General features: G+C 35.6%; 2 protein-coding genes across 2 annotated transcripts; one reads left to right on the top strand and one right to left on the bottom strand.

The window, feature by feature from the left end:
• Positions 1-4,213: 4,213 nt before the first annotated feature.
• Positions 4,214-8,785, bottom strand: LOC145005798 (uncharacterized). The gene is made up of 4 exons (XM_078964910.1): positions 8,600-8,785; positions 8,265-8,514; positions 7,430-8,184; positions 4,214-4,468 (listed from the first exon to the last, which is right to left on the bottom strand). The coding sequence occupies exons 1-4, from the start codon at positions 8,783-8,785 to the stop codon at positions 4,214-4,216; spliced, it is 1,446 nt and encodes a 481-aa protein (XP_078821036.1).
• Positions 8,786-11,297: 2,512 nt separating this feature from the next.
• LOC145035278 (benzyl alcohol O-benzoyltransferase-like) lies at positions 11,298-13,443 on the top strand. Its single transcript, XM_078983851.1, has 2 exons — positions 11,298-11,923; positions 12,335-13,443. Exons 1-2 carry the CDS (start codon positions 11,465-11,467, stop codon positions 13,271-13,273), a joined length of 1,398 nt encoding a protein of 465 aa, XP_078839977.1. The 5' UTR covers positions 11,298-11,464; the 3' UTR covers positions 13,274-13,443.
• Positions 13,444-14,386: the final 943 nt, after the last annotated feature.

Below are 14,386 nucleotides of genomic sequence, written 5' to 3'. Positions count from 1 at the left end.
GTGTGATACTTGTATGATATGAGTTGGCGGTTGAGTGTGGGCGAGGCCCGTATCTCTCCGAGAATGGAGTGTGGGCTAGGCCCGTATCTCCCAGATAGCGAAGTGTGGGCGGGGCCCGTATCTTCACGAGTGTGGGCGGGGCCTGTATCTCTCAGAAAGTGAGGTGTGGGCGGGGCCCGTATCTTCACGAGTGTGGATGGGGCTCGTATCTCCTAATTGCATGTTATTTGTTAGATGCTTGTATGGTATGGGATATTATGGGGGAGCTCACTAAGCTTTGTGCTTACGGTTTCAATTTTGGTTTCAGGTACCTCCTCAGCTAGGGGAAAGGAGCCGGCGCGGTAGCAGCATGTCACACACACCCTCTTCGGTTTCCGCATTTACGAGCTTTTCTGGGATTGATACTCTGATATTCTGATTAGTTGTATGTTTTGGTGTTCGGACATGGTTCAGTTTATATTATGGATGATCGAATGATGTTTTAGCTATTAATATTTTCTAAAGTAACGTTTTTAAAAAAAAAAAATTTGATGTGAAAATTCGGTCGTTTCATAGTGTGTTCTTAAAATTTCGATTATGATTACGGCATTCCTCTTCACAATTCGAATTTTGAGAACATAGCAAATAAAACATTATGCGTCGTGTCCCATACGCTTCCGGTATAGGATCGATTGCAAATGCTTTAATGTTATGACCATTCTAAAATTTTCCAAATGTCTAGCGCATTGAGAGGGAAAAGGGACTAGAATCGGTTTTGACTAAAATAATTAAACAACTATCAAAGGACAATCCAAAGTTCGACGAGGATTGATCGCTTGTGAGTAGTTGGAAGTATAGTATTGGAAATTATGGAAATGTTTCCATATTGGATGGACCATATCGACATTATTAGGAATAGATAAGATTCTATTAAAAAATAAGTTGTCATATGGAAAATATGGAAATGTATCTATATTGGGAATTGAATATTGAAAATCTATGTCTAGATTAGAAACTTTTATGCAAAAGGATGTTCAAAGGAATGTACTTTGAGTGAGAGACATCATATCTAAGGAATTGTCTTGCAACAATCTACGTTAGAGGACTTTGTAATATCATTGGCAATAGTCTTTGAGACTTTGGTGCAGTGACATTACAAAAGGATCGTTGCATAAAGTGTTAGAATCTAGTATATTCTATAAGTAACAAGAATTTGATATTCTTACACTTAAGAAAATGGATTTGGAGTTGTAAAATGAGAATGATTGGAAATGTGTTCAATTTGTCTATTTCACAAAAGTAAGAACCATAGGTAAACATTGTGTGCATGCTAGGAGCATGGGACAAGTGTAATAATTCAAGTAATAAGTTGATTACCCGAAACGACAAATAATGAGTAATCGATATGGTGATAAATAAAAGGAGTTTTATTTATACTCAAAGGGTTGAGGCCATATGGGATTAGTATTATTCTTGTGTTTCAATTTGCATGTTTTGACTTCCAGAATAATTGAGTTTATTAAGAATAATCGAATTATTCGAACGGGCCACAGTCATTCATATGTTGGAAGTAGATATGAATGAAGACTGTCATGAATTGGTGTGTGGATTGTCTAAAGAGCATTAGACATAAGCAAATGTTTGCTGCAACGTTCATGAGTGCTTATGAATATGATTTGAGCATTGGATTAAACCCGCGCTCACTTGGATTACTCCATGAATTGTATTACGAGTGATTGGTGAGACGATAACATCTTATATTCTTGAAACCGAGATGTGTGAGTTGTATCTTGCGAATCGGTTGCACATTGATAATATGTAAACACACTAGTAACTTGGTGTTATAAAACATATTGTTGTGTGTGATTTGGTTAGTGAGTGCAAGCAAGCATTGTATCAAAGTTTATCCGTTCCTTTTATTCAAAGAATAAAAGCGATATCTTTGGGCCCCTTGATGGTTTAGTGATGACATGCGTAAATGCTCGGCCGGGCTAGGGCTAATTTGATTTGTTCAATTAGTCTGTCGTCATAAATCGGAAATCGAGATATAGTACAAAGAGAATGATTTGAAATCATATCTCATACGATATCTAGAATGGAGGAATATATGATCCCTTATCTAAGGACACGCATATCTGATATGATCAGAGTTGACAGCGGCTTTGGAAAGCTACGATTGCAGATCAGGATCTGAAGTCATACGCAGAATAGTTGTTAGACTTATCCAAGTGGGAGACTGTTGGATTAGTGTCTAAGTCCATAACTATTTTGGTATGTACTTGACCCGATGGTGCATGGTCCTTTTGGGTTGCCTTCACCAAAGCAACTTGATTGGAGAAATGAATAAAGAGAGAGAGGATAATATGATTTATTAATATGTTATAAGAATAATATATTAAAGGAGAAATCATATTTGTTTAATTAATATTGGTCAATAATTAATTAAGAATTAGTTTTGTGATCAAATGTAATTAATTAAACTAGAGGGGCTGATTTGTAATTATGTGATATTTACAAAATAAGGTAAGGATTATCTTATTTATATGGTGGACGAATTTAAGGTTGGAAAGCCTTAGAATTCGAGTATGATAAGGATTCAAGGATTATCTTATTGGTTGCTGATAATCAACTAGATAAGGATAATGACTGAAACCCTATCTCTACACCTATATAAACACCCCTAGGGTCATGAATTTGGGTATCCCTTCCCAAGAGGTCCTTGATACGAATTCTAACATCTCACCTCTCTCTTTATACCTTATCCATTTGCTTATGGTGTTTGTAAGCCATTAGAGGAGTGACACTTGTGACTCTAAGCATTCCAAAGTCAATCCAAGGTGGAGTTGTGATTGTTATTGCTATATAACAATCAAGGTATTTTCTTAAACCTAATTATATGTTAATGTCGATTTCCATATGTTAGAATTAGGGTTTATGGTCTTGGATTCAAAGCATGTACAATAGAGAAACCTAGATCCAAGCATTAGGGTTTGTATGAGCACATAGGATGTCTTATGACCAAAACCCATCAGTTATAACCAAAGTCTCCTGGAGGGAGAGCGAGAATTTATGTATAGATCTATACGGGGTTGACACCCCTGCACCCGAGCTGTTCGCTACAGCTAGACATGCCAGTCTACGGTGACAAATGTCTTACCTAACCGATGCCTGAAGAATGTCATCACAGGCATATCAGTCATATCAAGTATGGTTATAATGACTCACATAGGGAATAGCAAACAAATAAATTTACAGAATGCATATACTATACTCATGATACATTGTACGAACTATACATTTACTTCATTACTTGGGTCTTAGGGTTTTAAGACCACTTCACTTTTACAAACAGAAAAAATCGGATTTTCTGGGAAACACTCTTTTTACACTACCAAATAAGAACACACATGCTTTAATACAATATATTTGAAACAAAGCTTTCAAACCATTTTTACGGAAATATCGGATTTCTGGTGTTTACAAAGTGATGCAAAACGTTTCATACAAACATGCTTATGAACTCACCAACATTATATATGTTGATGTTTTCAAAATAACCTGTATTCTCAAGGACTCGTTAATCAGGTCGGTCATCAAAGAAATGCGGACTTTTGTTGTATTTTTGTTTTCATCATTCATTTAACATGTTGTGATTTAAATTGTGAACAAACACATTCATGTAAAACTATGATGGTTGTTATATTTCATTTATGGTGATGATGTTGTCTATGATTCCATTATATATACCGTGATGATATTACAAGATGAAGTCACCCGCCCCCTGATTCAATTATATACACCGTGATGATATTACAAGATGAAGTCACCCGCCCCCGGACCTTTCTGCCGTCTGGTTTGGGGGTGTGACAAATGGAGCTTTCATTGCATTAACGACCTTTTTGATTTGTAAAGGATATAACCCTGATTGACCAAGTTCCACCATAAGAGATTTACATGCCAACGAACGATGAGACTTTCCGTGAGAATGATGTTTCATTACTTTTGTTGGTGTAATACTCAACTCATGATTGTGTGCATCATTAAACATGCCTACAAACCATTTTCCACCTTTCCATTTTGAAATCCGAAGCATTGCTTTACATCTGGTCCTTCAATTTCTATGATGTTTCTTTGCATATCCACATGAGCTATTAGCCTTCAATATTTTGAACCCTTCTTTGTTGCAAACATACATCTTACGGTAAGCCTCATTTGTTGTCTTATTTTTATAGGCCTAATGAATACGTATACCAAATCCATGTAAAAAAGAACATTGATTATAAAATGTATATGCATCATGAGGCGTATCAAAAATCTTTCCCATGATACCTTCATCATTATTTTCATCTCCATCATGTAAAAGGTTAACATCAATATCAACATAAGACGCATCTGTTTGTAATGGCTCATTAGCATCAACATAAGTTGCATATGTTTGTAATGGCTCCTCAGGTACTTGAAATTCTAAACCCATGGTATTATGCATGTCCTGTACCATACACACAATGGACAAAAATTAGTACAAAGTTACAAACCCATAATGCATAAGAATTGATCACTTGAAAATTACTAAAAGTTAATTTTGTTTCTTTCGAATTTCTTTCATGGAATTAGAATACACTCTGAAATTATTGGTTTTATAATTGATCTACTTGAAGAAAAAAAATTAATTGTAATTAATTGGTATCTCCATTTTAGATTTACAAAACTGGAAGTGTAACATCCTAAAATTCAAGACCAATTAATTACAATGTTATTCTATGATAATTACTAAGAGAATAAGTTGTTTATTAATGTGAATACGTTCAACCTCACACAACTATCATCATTTTTATGCATTCTCACTAATTCTTATTCATTTTTTTTCTCATGCATCTTTTTTCGCTCATTTTTATTCTTATAGAATACGAATCAATAAAACATTATGACCAGGGGCGGATTTAGGGGGGATCATCGGTGGCAATGGCAACCCCTAAGTTTTCCGGCTACAGTGGAAAATTTTTCGAAAATTTAAAATTTTTTTATTTTTTCTGCTATTATGCAACCCCTAACTTTCTCGTGCACCCATTACTATGAAATTTTACGTCCGCCCCTGATTATGACCATATGAGAATAATAAAAAAAAGTCTTGATTATGACCATATGAGAATAATAAAAAAAAAGTCTAGTTATCTTGTAAACGATTTAATTAGTAAGAATACGTAATAATGACAACATTTATGTAAGATTAAACACATTCATTTTATCAAACAACATATTTTTTTGTCATTATCACAGAATAGCATTGTTCACACGTCAGCACAATAGACGACAATCCATAACCATATATTCTCTTTTCCCGTGTGTGTGTGTGTGTGTGTGTGTGTGTGTGTGTATATATATATATATATATATATATATATATATATATATATATATATATATATATATATATATATATATATCTTAAAATTCAACCTCAATTTATTTGTGCATGTTAACAACATCATAGAGTGAATTCTATCGGATCTTTATAATTGTTGGGGGTTTAATAACAAGATGAAGTAATCTCCATAGAATTAAGCATCATTTACTTGGTTTTTGACATTAGAACTGTTATGTGTACCTAAATTTGAATGAGACATCCTTTCACAAATGGATTACATTCGCCTTTTGAAATGAAAGAAGCTTGTGTGGATCAAATAAAAAAAACGAATTAGGCGTGCCATAAAAGTGGGGCTGGACAACATAGTACTGTGGACCGAAGGAGAAAAACAAATATGAATATTTATCACATTTGAAAAACATGGTACGAAGGTTTTTCAAGTTGTACATCGGGTCCACGAGAAGTTTTGCCCGCAGAACCTCCAATGAGAACACATCCCCTTAATATATATATATATATATATATATATATATATATATATATATATATATATATATATATATATATATATATATATATATATATATATATATTTTATATGTAACATTCTTATTTGTTTTGCTACATATAATTTTATAATTATTTTAAAATAATTTTTATTTTATATGTGTTTTTTCATTTTATTAAAATCCAAATAGTATTTAAATATAATAATATATAGAGTAAATTACGCGAATGGTCCCTGTGGTTTAGTGTAAATTACACGTTTGGTTCCTAACTTATTTTTCTAACTCGGACTGTCCTCAACTTTTAATTATGTAACCCGCCTAGTCCCTATTCTCACATTCCGTCAATTGTTTCCGTTAGACACCCCACGTGCCTTGCACGTTGGGGGTATAAAAGTCTTTTCACATTTCCAACGATCTTCAAATACTAATTTTTCATCAGGATCGAACCTAATTTAGAGTTTCTTTCAATCCTCCATCGTTTGAAGCGGTTACACCTAATCTCCTTCAAACCAAGGATGGTTCAATGCGATTGTGGGCGTGCTGCTGTAATTCGGACTTCAACTACTAACAATAATCCAGGAAGACCCTTTTACGCATGTCCAATTAAGGTATGTTGTAGTTGAGAATTTTGTAATCGTAACCCTAGATGGGGATATCACTGTATGCGATTATAGGTATTGTAACCGTGGCTTTTGAAATTGACAGGAACCACGTAAAGGATTTATTGCTTAGGTAGATGATGATGAAAAGGATCATGGTGACAGATTGACAATCTCCTGGTTTGTGAGGTTGAACAAGAAGCTGAAAAATGAAAATCTTTTCTTGAAAATATGTTTATTTATTAGTTGGGTATTGTTCTTGGTGATACTTGTTTACAAGTTGTAAGGTGGGGATGAGTTGTTATTGTAATGGTAAAGTCTTCTGTAATGGTTAGGTTGTAGCAATGTATGTGATGGTATCATTATCTGTAATGGTTAGGTTGTAGCAGTGAATGTGAAGGTATCCTTTTCTATAATGGTTAAGTTGTCTATGTATTGTAATGTAGATGGTTAAGATTTTTAAGATCAATGAAAATGGTGTTTATGTATTGGTTAGGTTGTCTATGTATTGTAATGCAAATGTACTGTAATGGTTGTAGCAATGTTGTATTGACTATGTTTTAAAGTGATATATAAGCAACATATTGACCATTAATTAGTACCAAACTATAATAGGGCAATGAGGGTGACATCATAAGAAGAATATAACAATCTAATTTAGTACCAAACTATTATGGAAAATATAAATGTAAAAATCAATATAAACCAAATTATTATCTACCCAATGGTGTATCATAAGAAGAAAACATTCCATTAATTAGTACCAAACTATTAAAGGGCAATGAGGATGACGAACTAGTTCATCCAAAAGTGCCAACATATTGGCTAAAACAAGTATCAAAATACTGCCCCTATTACAAACTATTCATAAATAATGTACCAAAGTATTAGCCCTATTACAAGCAGCAACATAACACAATCCATTCATATTTAAAGTAACAAAAGACTAGCCCTATTACAAACCATCAAGTGGTTGCCTTCCCTTTCCCTTTTCCTTTGACTTGTGATTGTCCACCACCCCCACCAACAATTGGTCTTTGCCCTTTGCAGGTTCTTGCATTGTGACCAACATTGTTACACTTCGTACATGTTACTGATCTATGGGCCCTCGATGCTGTGTTTCCTCTAACAAAGTCCTCCTTTTCCACAATTGATATTGTTCTCTTCTTCTTTGGTCTTCCTATGGGAACACGATGTTTTGGAGGCAACATAGTTGTTGGTATAGCTGACTTCTCCCACATGGACCTTCCATTGATTGGACTAACCTTAAAAGAATACATCTCTTTCCAGCTTGATAACCAGTAACATGGATGCACAAATGATTCTGGGATTCCCACATCTTTGTTATTCCTCCCCATGTCCCAAATAGCAGCCACACCATGTTTGCACGGAATTACTGTTAATTCCCACCTTTTGCACGTGCAACTTTGTTGACCTACATCCACAATACACTGATCTTGCCATGGTCCAGCAACTTGATATTTTCCAGCACCACAAAATGTTGCAACATACTGTTCTGCCTTACTCTTTATCTTATCCAATATTGTTGTAGTTGTAGGAGTCAAAGGACCTACAACTTTCTGAATTTCCTTGTCAACTTTGACTATCTTCTTCATAATGTACTCTCTGATGAACTCAATGCAGTTAATAATTGGTGCATCACGACCATCTTCTATCTTGCTGTTGAATGCTTCACACAGGTTATTAGTTAGAGCATCACAATGTGCTCTCCCTGAACATAAACAAATTCTATGTCAGTATTCAATTTACCTTCTTTTAAAATTATTAAGTAGAGATCGAAAGTCATTATACCAGTAAAGTGGGAGCGAGCCCAACTTTGAGGAGGTATTTGTTTCAGCCACTCATAAGCATCATTGTTAAGCTTCTTTAGTTTTTCCATTGCTTGATGAAAGTGTTGTACATTAGAGGTCGTGGCACATTCCCAAAGAAGATCCTTGAACACCTTTCCCCTCCAGTTCTTTTTCATGTTGTCGTGTATGTGACGAAGACAATAGCGATGCTCTACACATGGAAATAGTGTTGCAATCGCAGGCAACAAACCCTAGCAATAGTAACATGTTTGTATGTTAGTATAACTGCATCAATAGTATAAAACTATAAAACCTAGTTTGGATAGGTTCCAATACCCTTTGCCTGTCACTCATAAACGTGAAATTGGAATTTGTTCCCAAACCTAAGTCATCACCCAAATTACTTAAAAACCAAGTCCAAGAATTCAATGTTTCTGATTCAACCACAACATAGGCTAAAGGATATATCCCATTATTACCATCCAATGCCTTTGATAAGAAACATAAATTACCAGAAAACATTGGTCAGTTCACACTACTTAAAATAAAGAACATACAATACAAAAAGAAATAAGAAGATCATACCACAGCAGACAAAACTTGGCATGGATATGGACCTTTCACGAAGGCTCCATCAAGTCCAAGAAAGTCCCTTCTTCCCGCTGCAAAACCTCACTTCAAAGCTCCAATGCAAACATAGATACGCCTGAATGTTCTTGTCTCAACAGTTGGATTCGCTTCACTTTCAACATCAATTTTAACCGTAGTATCTGGGTTACGTGCTTGTACCTCTAAAACATAATCCCTTAACAACCTGTATTGGCCGGCATAATCTCCTTGAACATGCTTTAAAGCTTGCTGCTTTGCCCTAAAAGTTTTCATATGCGAAATGTCCATCTGGTACTCACGTTGGAGTTGCTCTCGTAAAGCCCTAATAGGAATCTTTGGGTTTGTCTCAATAACTTGTACTAAATGCTCTGAAAGGAACTTATACTCACATGCTTTGACTTTCCTTGTTTGTAGACATTGATGCTCCTTCGTGTATGTCTTAACCATCCAATCTATGTCACGCTTCCAATTACTACAATATATAACCCATGGGCATTTCTCTTCTTCATTAGTAGCAAGATTTGGTATAGTGCCCTTACACACAAACCTAACCCTATTCTTATCATTTTTCTCTAATTGTATTTCCCTTCTTGTCCTTATGGAATGTAGTTTCACTTGTGTCTTAAAGTCCTTAGATGAACTGAAAGTTTGAAAAATGTATAAGGGCTCACTAACCAAAGCTGCATCATTTTCATAAGCCCTCTATATGGCCCTAATAGTTTTCCTTCGCTTACCATCATTTGCCTCATCTGATGAAGACCCAGACAACAAAACCTCTGTGTTGATCACTTCTAAGTCACCTTGTTGTGTATCTTCAGGTACATTACTTTCAGAAGAACCTCCAACCCATTATACATCCTTGTCAATGTTCATATGGAAATATTTCATATCCACATCAACATCGTGTATGAGATTGTCCTCATCAATAAAAAAATCACTATCTTCACTCTCACTATCATCATCAAACTCATCATTTCCACTGCCATTGTTGTGTCCACTACCATCATAATCATCCTCATTCTCTACATTCATTTCAAATTCAATATGGTCGACCAAAGATGGTTCTTTGTCCAAATGACTATCATTCTCAACTTCTGTTAGGTCTGGAACACTCTCATGCTCAATTGGAGAGTCATTCCACTCCAAGAACAACTGTTTGGAGCAAGCTGGTGGCTCTTTAATTTCAACAATTTTAACCTTACTAGGGTTGGGGGACATAGAATAAGTATGTAAATTTGTTTTCCCATGCTCAATATATACATCTATTAGCTTATGGTTAGCAACATACGTACCCAGATGATGAACATCCTGATCTGAACCCAAAGCAAATAACCCAAAATCCAAATCGCCAAATGGTCTCAGGAAATGATAATAGAGTAGTGTTTCGTCTGAATCAATATGCCCAAGTTCCTCCATCATCTCGTCAATGTCGTGAATGGAAAAGGTGTCAATGTCTAGTAAATCAACATAATTTTGCTTGCCTTCGATGTACTTTCTTCCAGGGAACTTTGTAAACTGTCCACCATGGTGTAATCGGACAGAGAATATCGTCGGATGTCCGGCTGTATATTCACGGAAAGATTGGTTAGTCACATTCTTCTTTTTAAGTTACTAACTGATTGAGGGAGTAAACACTTACCATATTTACGAGCAACGTCAATCTTGTCCATGGTAGCACGTATCCTCCAAGGCACCATCGTCGTTTTCAAATGTAGGGTTCTTTCGATCAAGGGTTTTCAAAGGTTTTGTCTGTGAAGCTTGTGTCTGATCACGTTGATCAACGATACGTTCTTTTTTTTTCTTGGCGGTATAACATTGGATATGTGAAAAGACTTTTATACCCCCAACGTGCAAGGCACGTGGGGTGTCTAACGGAAATAATTGACGGAATGTGAGAATAGGGACGTGGCGGGTTACATAATTAAAAGTTGAGGACAGTTCGAGTTAGAAAAATAAGTTAGGGACCAAGCGTGTAATTTACACTAAACCACAGGGACCATTACTCTAATAAATACATATCAATTTTATTAATGCACTTTTCTTTTAATTTCATATTACTAAATTAAAGGTTCATTAATTTTCTTTATTTATTTATCTAAATTATTTGTTAAAATTTAAAAGAAAAAAAAAAACGTTTTTATATTTGTAATTCAATATTTTTTCACTTATCTTATAAATTCAACTTCTCAAATTTTTTATTGATTTTATTTTAAAATAAATCTATGTAATATATGAATCTTATAACTAATTGAAAAATAAAGGAGGAAGATCCATTTTTGCTGTGTAAGGGTGAGTAAACAAATATGAATATTTATCACATTTTAATTGTGATGTAAGGGTGAGTTAAAAAAGTGACTAACTCAGTTTGGTTGTCCCCACCTCATTTCGACAAATGAATTATAAAATGCTTTACTTCAAACTAAATAAAAAACTCAAATCTTTCTAGTTTGTAACACTCTTGTGAGGTTTAACTGGAGTCATTACGCAACTCTATCTGTAACCTAGGAACGGTTAATTTTGATCTATTTAAGTTTGAGGTAACAGATTAAATCTTGAAGATTTATATTGTATTTGTTCCTGGAAATCAAGTGAATGGGTAAAATGTTGTTTGGAGGCATCTCACAAACAATCTTCACTGTTCGGAGACATGCACCGGAATTAATTCGTCCAGCACAACCCACTCCTCGAGAACTGAAGCCTCTCTCCGATATTGACGATCAGGAAGGACTTCGTTTTCACATCCCGCTGATTTATATTTATCGTCAGGACCCAAAAATGAGAAACAAGAATCCGGCGAGTGTGATCAGGGAAGCTTTGGCCAAAGTGCTGGTGTTCTACTACCCCTTTGCTGGCAGGCTAAAAGAAGGTCCGGCAAGGAAGCTGATGGTTGATTGCTCCGGTGATGGTGTGTTGTTTATTGAGGCCGACGCGGATGTTACTTTGAAGCAATTGGGAGACGCGCTTATGCCTCCTTTTCCTTGTATGAATGAGCTCCTTTATGATGTTCCTGGGTCTGATGGCATCCTCGACTCACCATTGCTGCTGATTCAGGTGAAATTTCATATGTCGTTTTTGGTAGAAACAACCGTTTCTAATAATATCAACGAAGAGAAAATGAGTGGATTCCTCAAATTAAATCAAGTATTTTCATTGTTGACTTGAACCTATATAACATGTCTCTCAATTGATATCAACTTCAGTTGTCCCAATCTTCATTTTGCAATTATGCCGTTCACATAAATGTAAATCTACTATTTTAAAAGCTGGTCCTCACGTAATCAACCTAGTTACTAGCTAACACGTAACCACTTCATATTTTTCGAACATACAAATATATTAATTATTTGAAATTAATATTAACATATTTTTAATATATATATATAAGTAACAGATTCAAAAGGAATACAACAACTTCTAGCTGTTTAGATGAATATAAAATCATTATAAAAGTTTGATTGGTAGGTAACACGACTATTATGTGGCGGATTTGTCTTTTCACTACGACTCAACCACACTATGAGCGATGCACCGGGACTCGTCCAATTCTTGACTGCCCTAGGGGAAATGGCACAGGGAGCATCAACACCCTCAACATTACCCGTGTGGGAAAGGGATGTGCTCTTTGCAAGGGAGCCACCACGTGTAACATATGCTCATCGCGAGTACGATAACATTGAAGACGCCAAGGGTACAATCATCCAGCAGGATGACATCACACATAAGTCATTTTTCTTTGGCCCTACCGAGCTTTCAGCCTTACGTAGGCTTGTTCCAGTAGAACTACAAAGTTGTACCACCTTTGAACTACTAACAGCTTGCCTCTGGCGCTGTCGTACCATTGTTCTCCAGCCTGATCCGGAAGACGAGATGCGCATCATATGCCTCGTGAATGCACGTTACAGGTTTAATCCACCCATCATCCCTACAGGATATTATGGAAATACTTTCGTCATGCCATGTGCCATTTCTACAGCTCGAGAACTATGTAAAAAGCCATTAGCTCACGCCTTGGAGCTGGTGAGGAAGGTCAAATATGATGTCACCGAAGAGTACGTGAGATCTAATGCGGATCTAATGGTTATCAAAGGTCGACCCCTGTTCACAGCTGTTGGAAGCTTTATCGTATCAGATGTGACTCGTTCTAGATTAAATGACGTTGATTTCGGGTGGGGAAAGGCGGTCTACGGAGGGGTTGCCAAGGGGGGAGCAGGTTCTTTCCCCGGTGTTAGTTTTTTAGTAACTTTTACAAACCATAAGGGTGAGTCTGGAATCATGGTACCCATATGTTTGCCGAGTGTCGCAATGGAGAAGTTTGTCGAAGAACTAAATAGCATGTTGGTGCAAGACAACAACAATGATGTGCTTCAAGCACACAAGTTACTTGCTATTTCAAAACTATAGTTTCTATGTTTTGTCAATACGTGATTACCAAAATTAATGCGCTTTTAAGAGAGAGTTCATTTTATATGTTCTTAATAATATGTTTATTTGTATGGTGAAGTGGGTGTATGTCCCGTACCTAGTATTGTTGTAATTTGTGGTCTTGTCTGGACGATTAATCAAAGATAATATCAAACAACATATATAAAGCCTCCATACCATCCTTACCGATCAATACTTTTTTTTAAACGGCTAGTTAGTATATGTCCGAATAAAACACATGACCTCCTTGTTAGTAACTCCGTGTTAGACACTTTGTTAACTTATTGGACTAGCCGCAACTTGTAGTCTTGTACCTATCAATACTTGCATCTCGCTTTCATTGCAACCATACATCATTAAGAAATAGGGTTATTTTAAGGGTTAATGATATAAAAAGCCACTATATTTAGACATTTTTCTGGAAAAAATTTATAAAATAACCAAAAAAGTGGCAGTGTTTGGAAAAAAAAGGAGCTGGAAAATAGATGCTTCAGAAAATGACGACGAGTTCCGCAGAAAGGATTTCTGCGAAACTCCTAAGGAACTGGAAAAACTTTTAGGAAGTGACGTGGCAGGGGTAAATTCGTAAAACACAGAAACCATAACAAAATTGAAAGGGTATTGCGAAAAAATTGTGTTTGAAGTTGAAAAAAATTGTGTTTGAACTTACCAAAATCGAATAAATTGTGTCTGAAATCGTTTGAAAAAATTGTGTTTGAAATCGAAAAAACTTACCAAAATTGTTTTTTGGTCATGGTTATGTGAACAACAATTCTTCAGAGGCATGTGTTTGAAGAGCAATTCCTCAGAGGGTCTCTCTAACCCTTTGAGGAATTGTTCTTCAAACACATGCCTCTGAGGAATTGTTCTTGTAACGTCAAAAAAATAAGACCTAATGATTTATTTTTTAAATTAATAAAACGATAATCCATAACATTATCATAAAACCAAAATGGATCAAAGTATATCACTACATCATGAAATATTAGTGTAAATCACAAAATGCGGAATAAGGTGGTGTGTGCACTGCAATCATCCCGACTCTTCCTTTTTGAACTAGAAGTACTTGAAACATAAACTGAAAACCATTTG

Source organism: Lactuca saligna, chromosome 1 (assembly GCF_052625555.1).
Source record: "Lactuca saligna cultivar CGN05327 chromosome 1, ASM5262555v1, whole genome shotgun sequence".
Classification (NCBI taxonomy): domain Eukaryota; kingdom Viridiplantae; phylum Streptophyta; class Magnoliopsida; order Asterales; family Asteraceae; genus Lactuca; species Lactuca saligna.
Note: the sequence above shows the minus strand (reverse complement) of the source record. Positions and strands in the feature narration are given on the sequence as shown.

Bases quoted from the DNA above. Each gene is read 5' to 3' on its own strand.
- LOC145005798 (XM_078964910.1), bottom strand. From the start codon at position 8,785: ATGTTTTCTGGTAATTTATGTTTCTTATCAAAGGCATTGGATGGTAAT. The intron at 8,185-8,264 runs GTATAATGACTT...GTTTATGTTCAG, and splicing joins GGCTCGCTCCCACTTTACTG to GGAGAGCACATTGTGATGCT. The intron at 4,469-7,429 runs GCAACCACTTGA...TGTATGGTACAG, and splicing joins AAGGAAAAGGGAAAGGGAAG to GACATGCATAATACCATGGG.
- LOC145035278 (XM_078983851.1), top strand. From the start codon at position 11,465: ATGGGTAAAATGTTGTTTGGAGGCATCTCACAAACAATCTTCACTGTT. The intron at 11,924-12,334 runs GTGAAATTTCAT...TTTGATTGGTAG, and splicing joins CACCATTGCTGCTGATTCAG to GTAACACGACTATTATGTGG.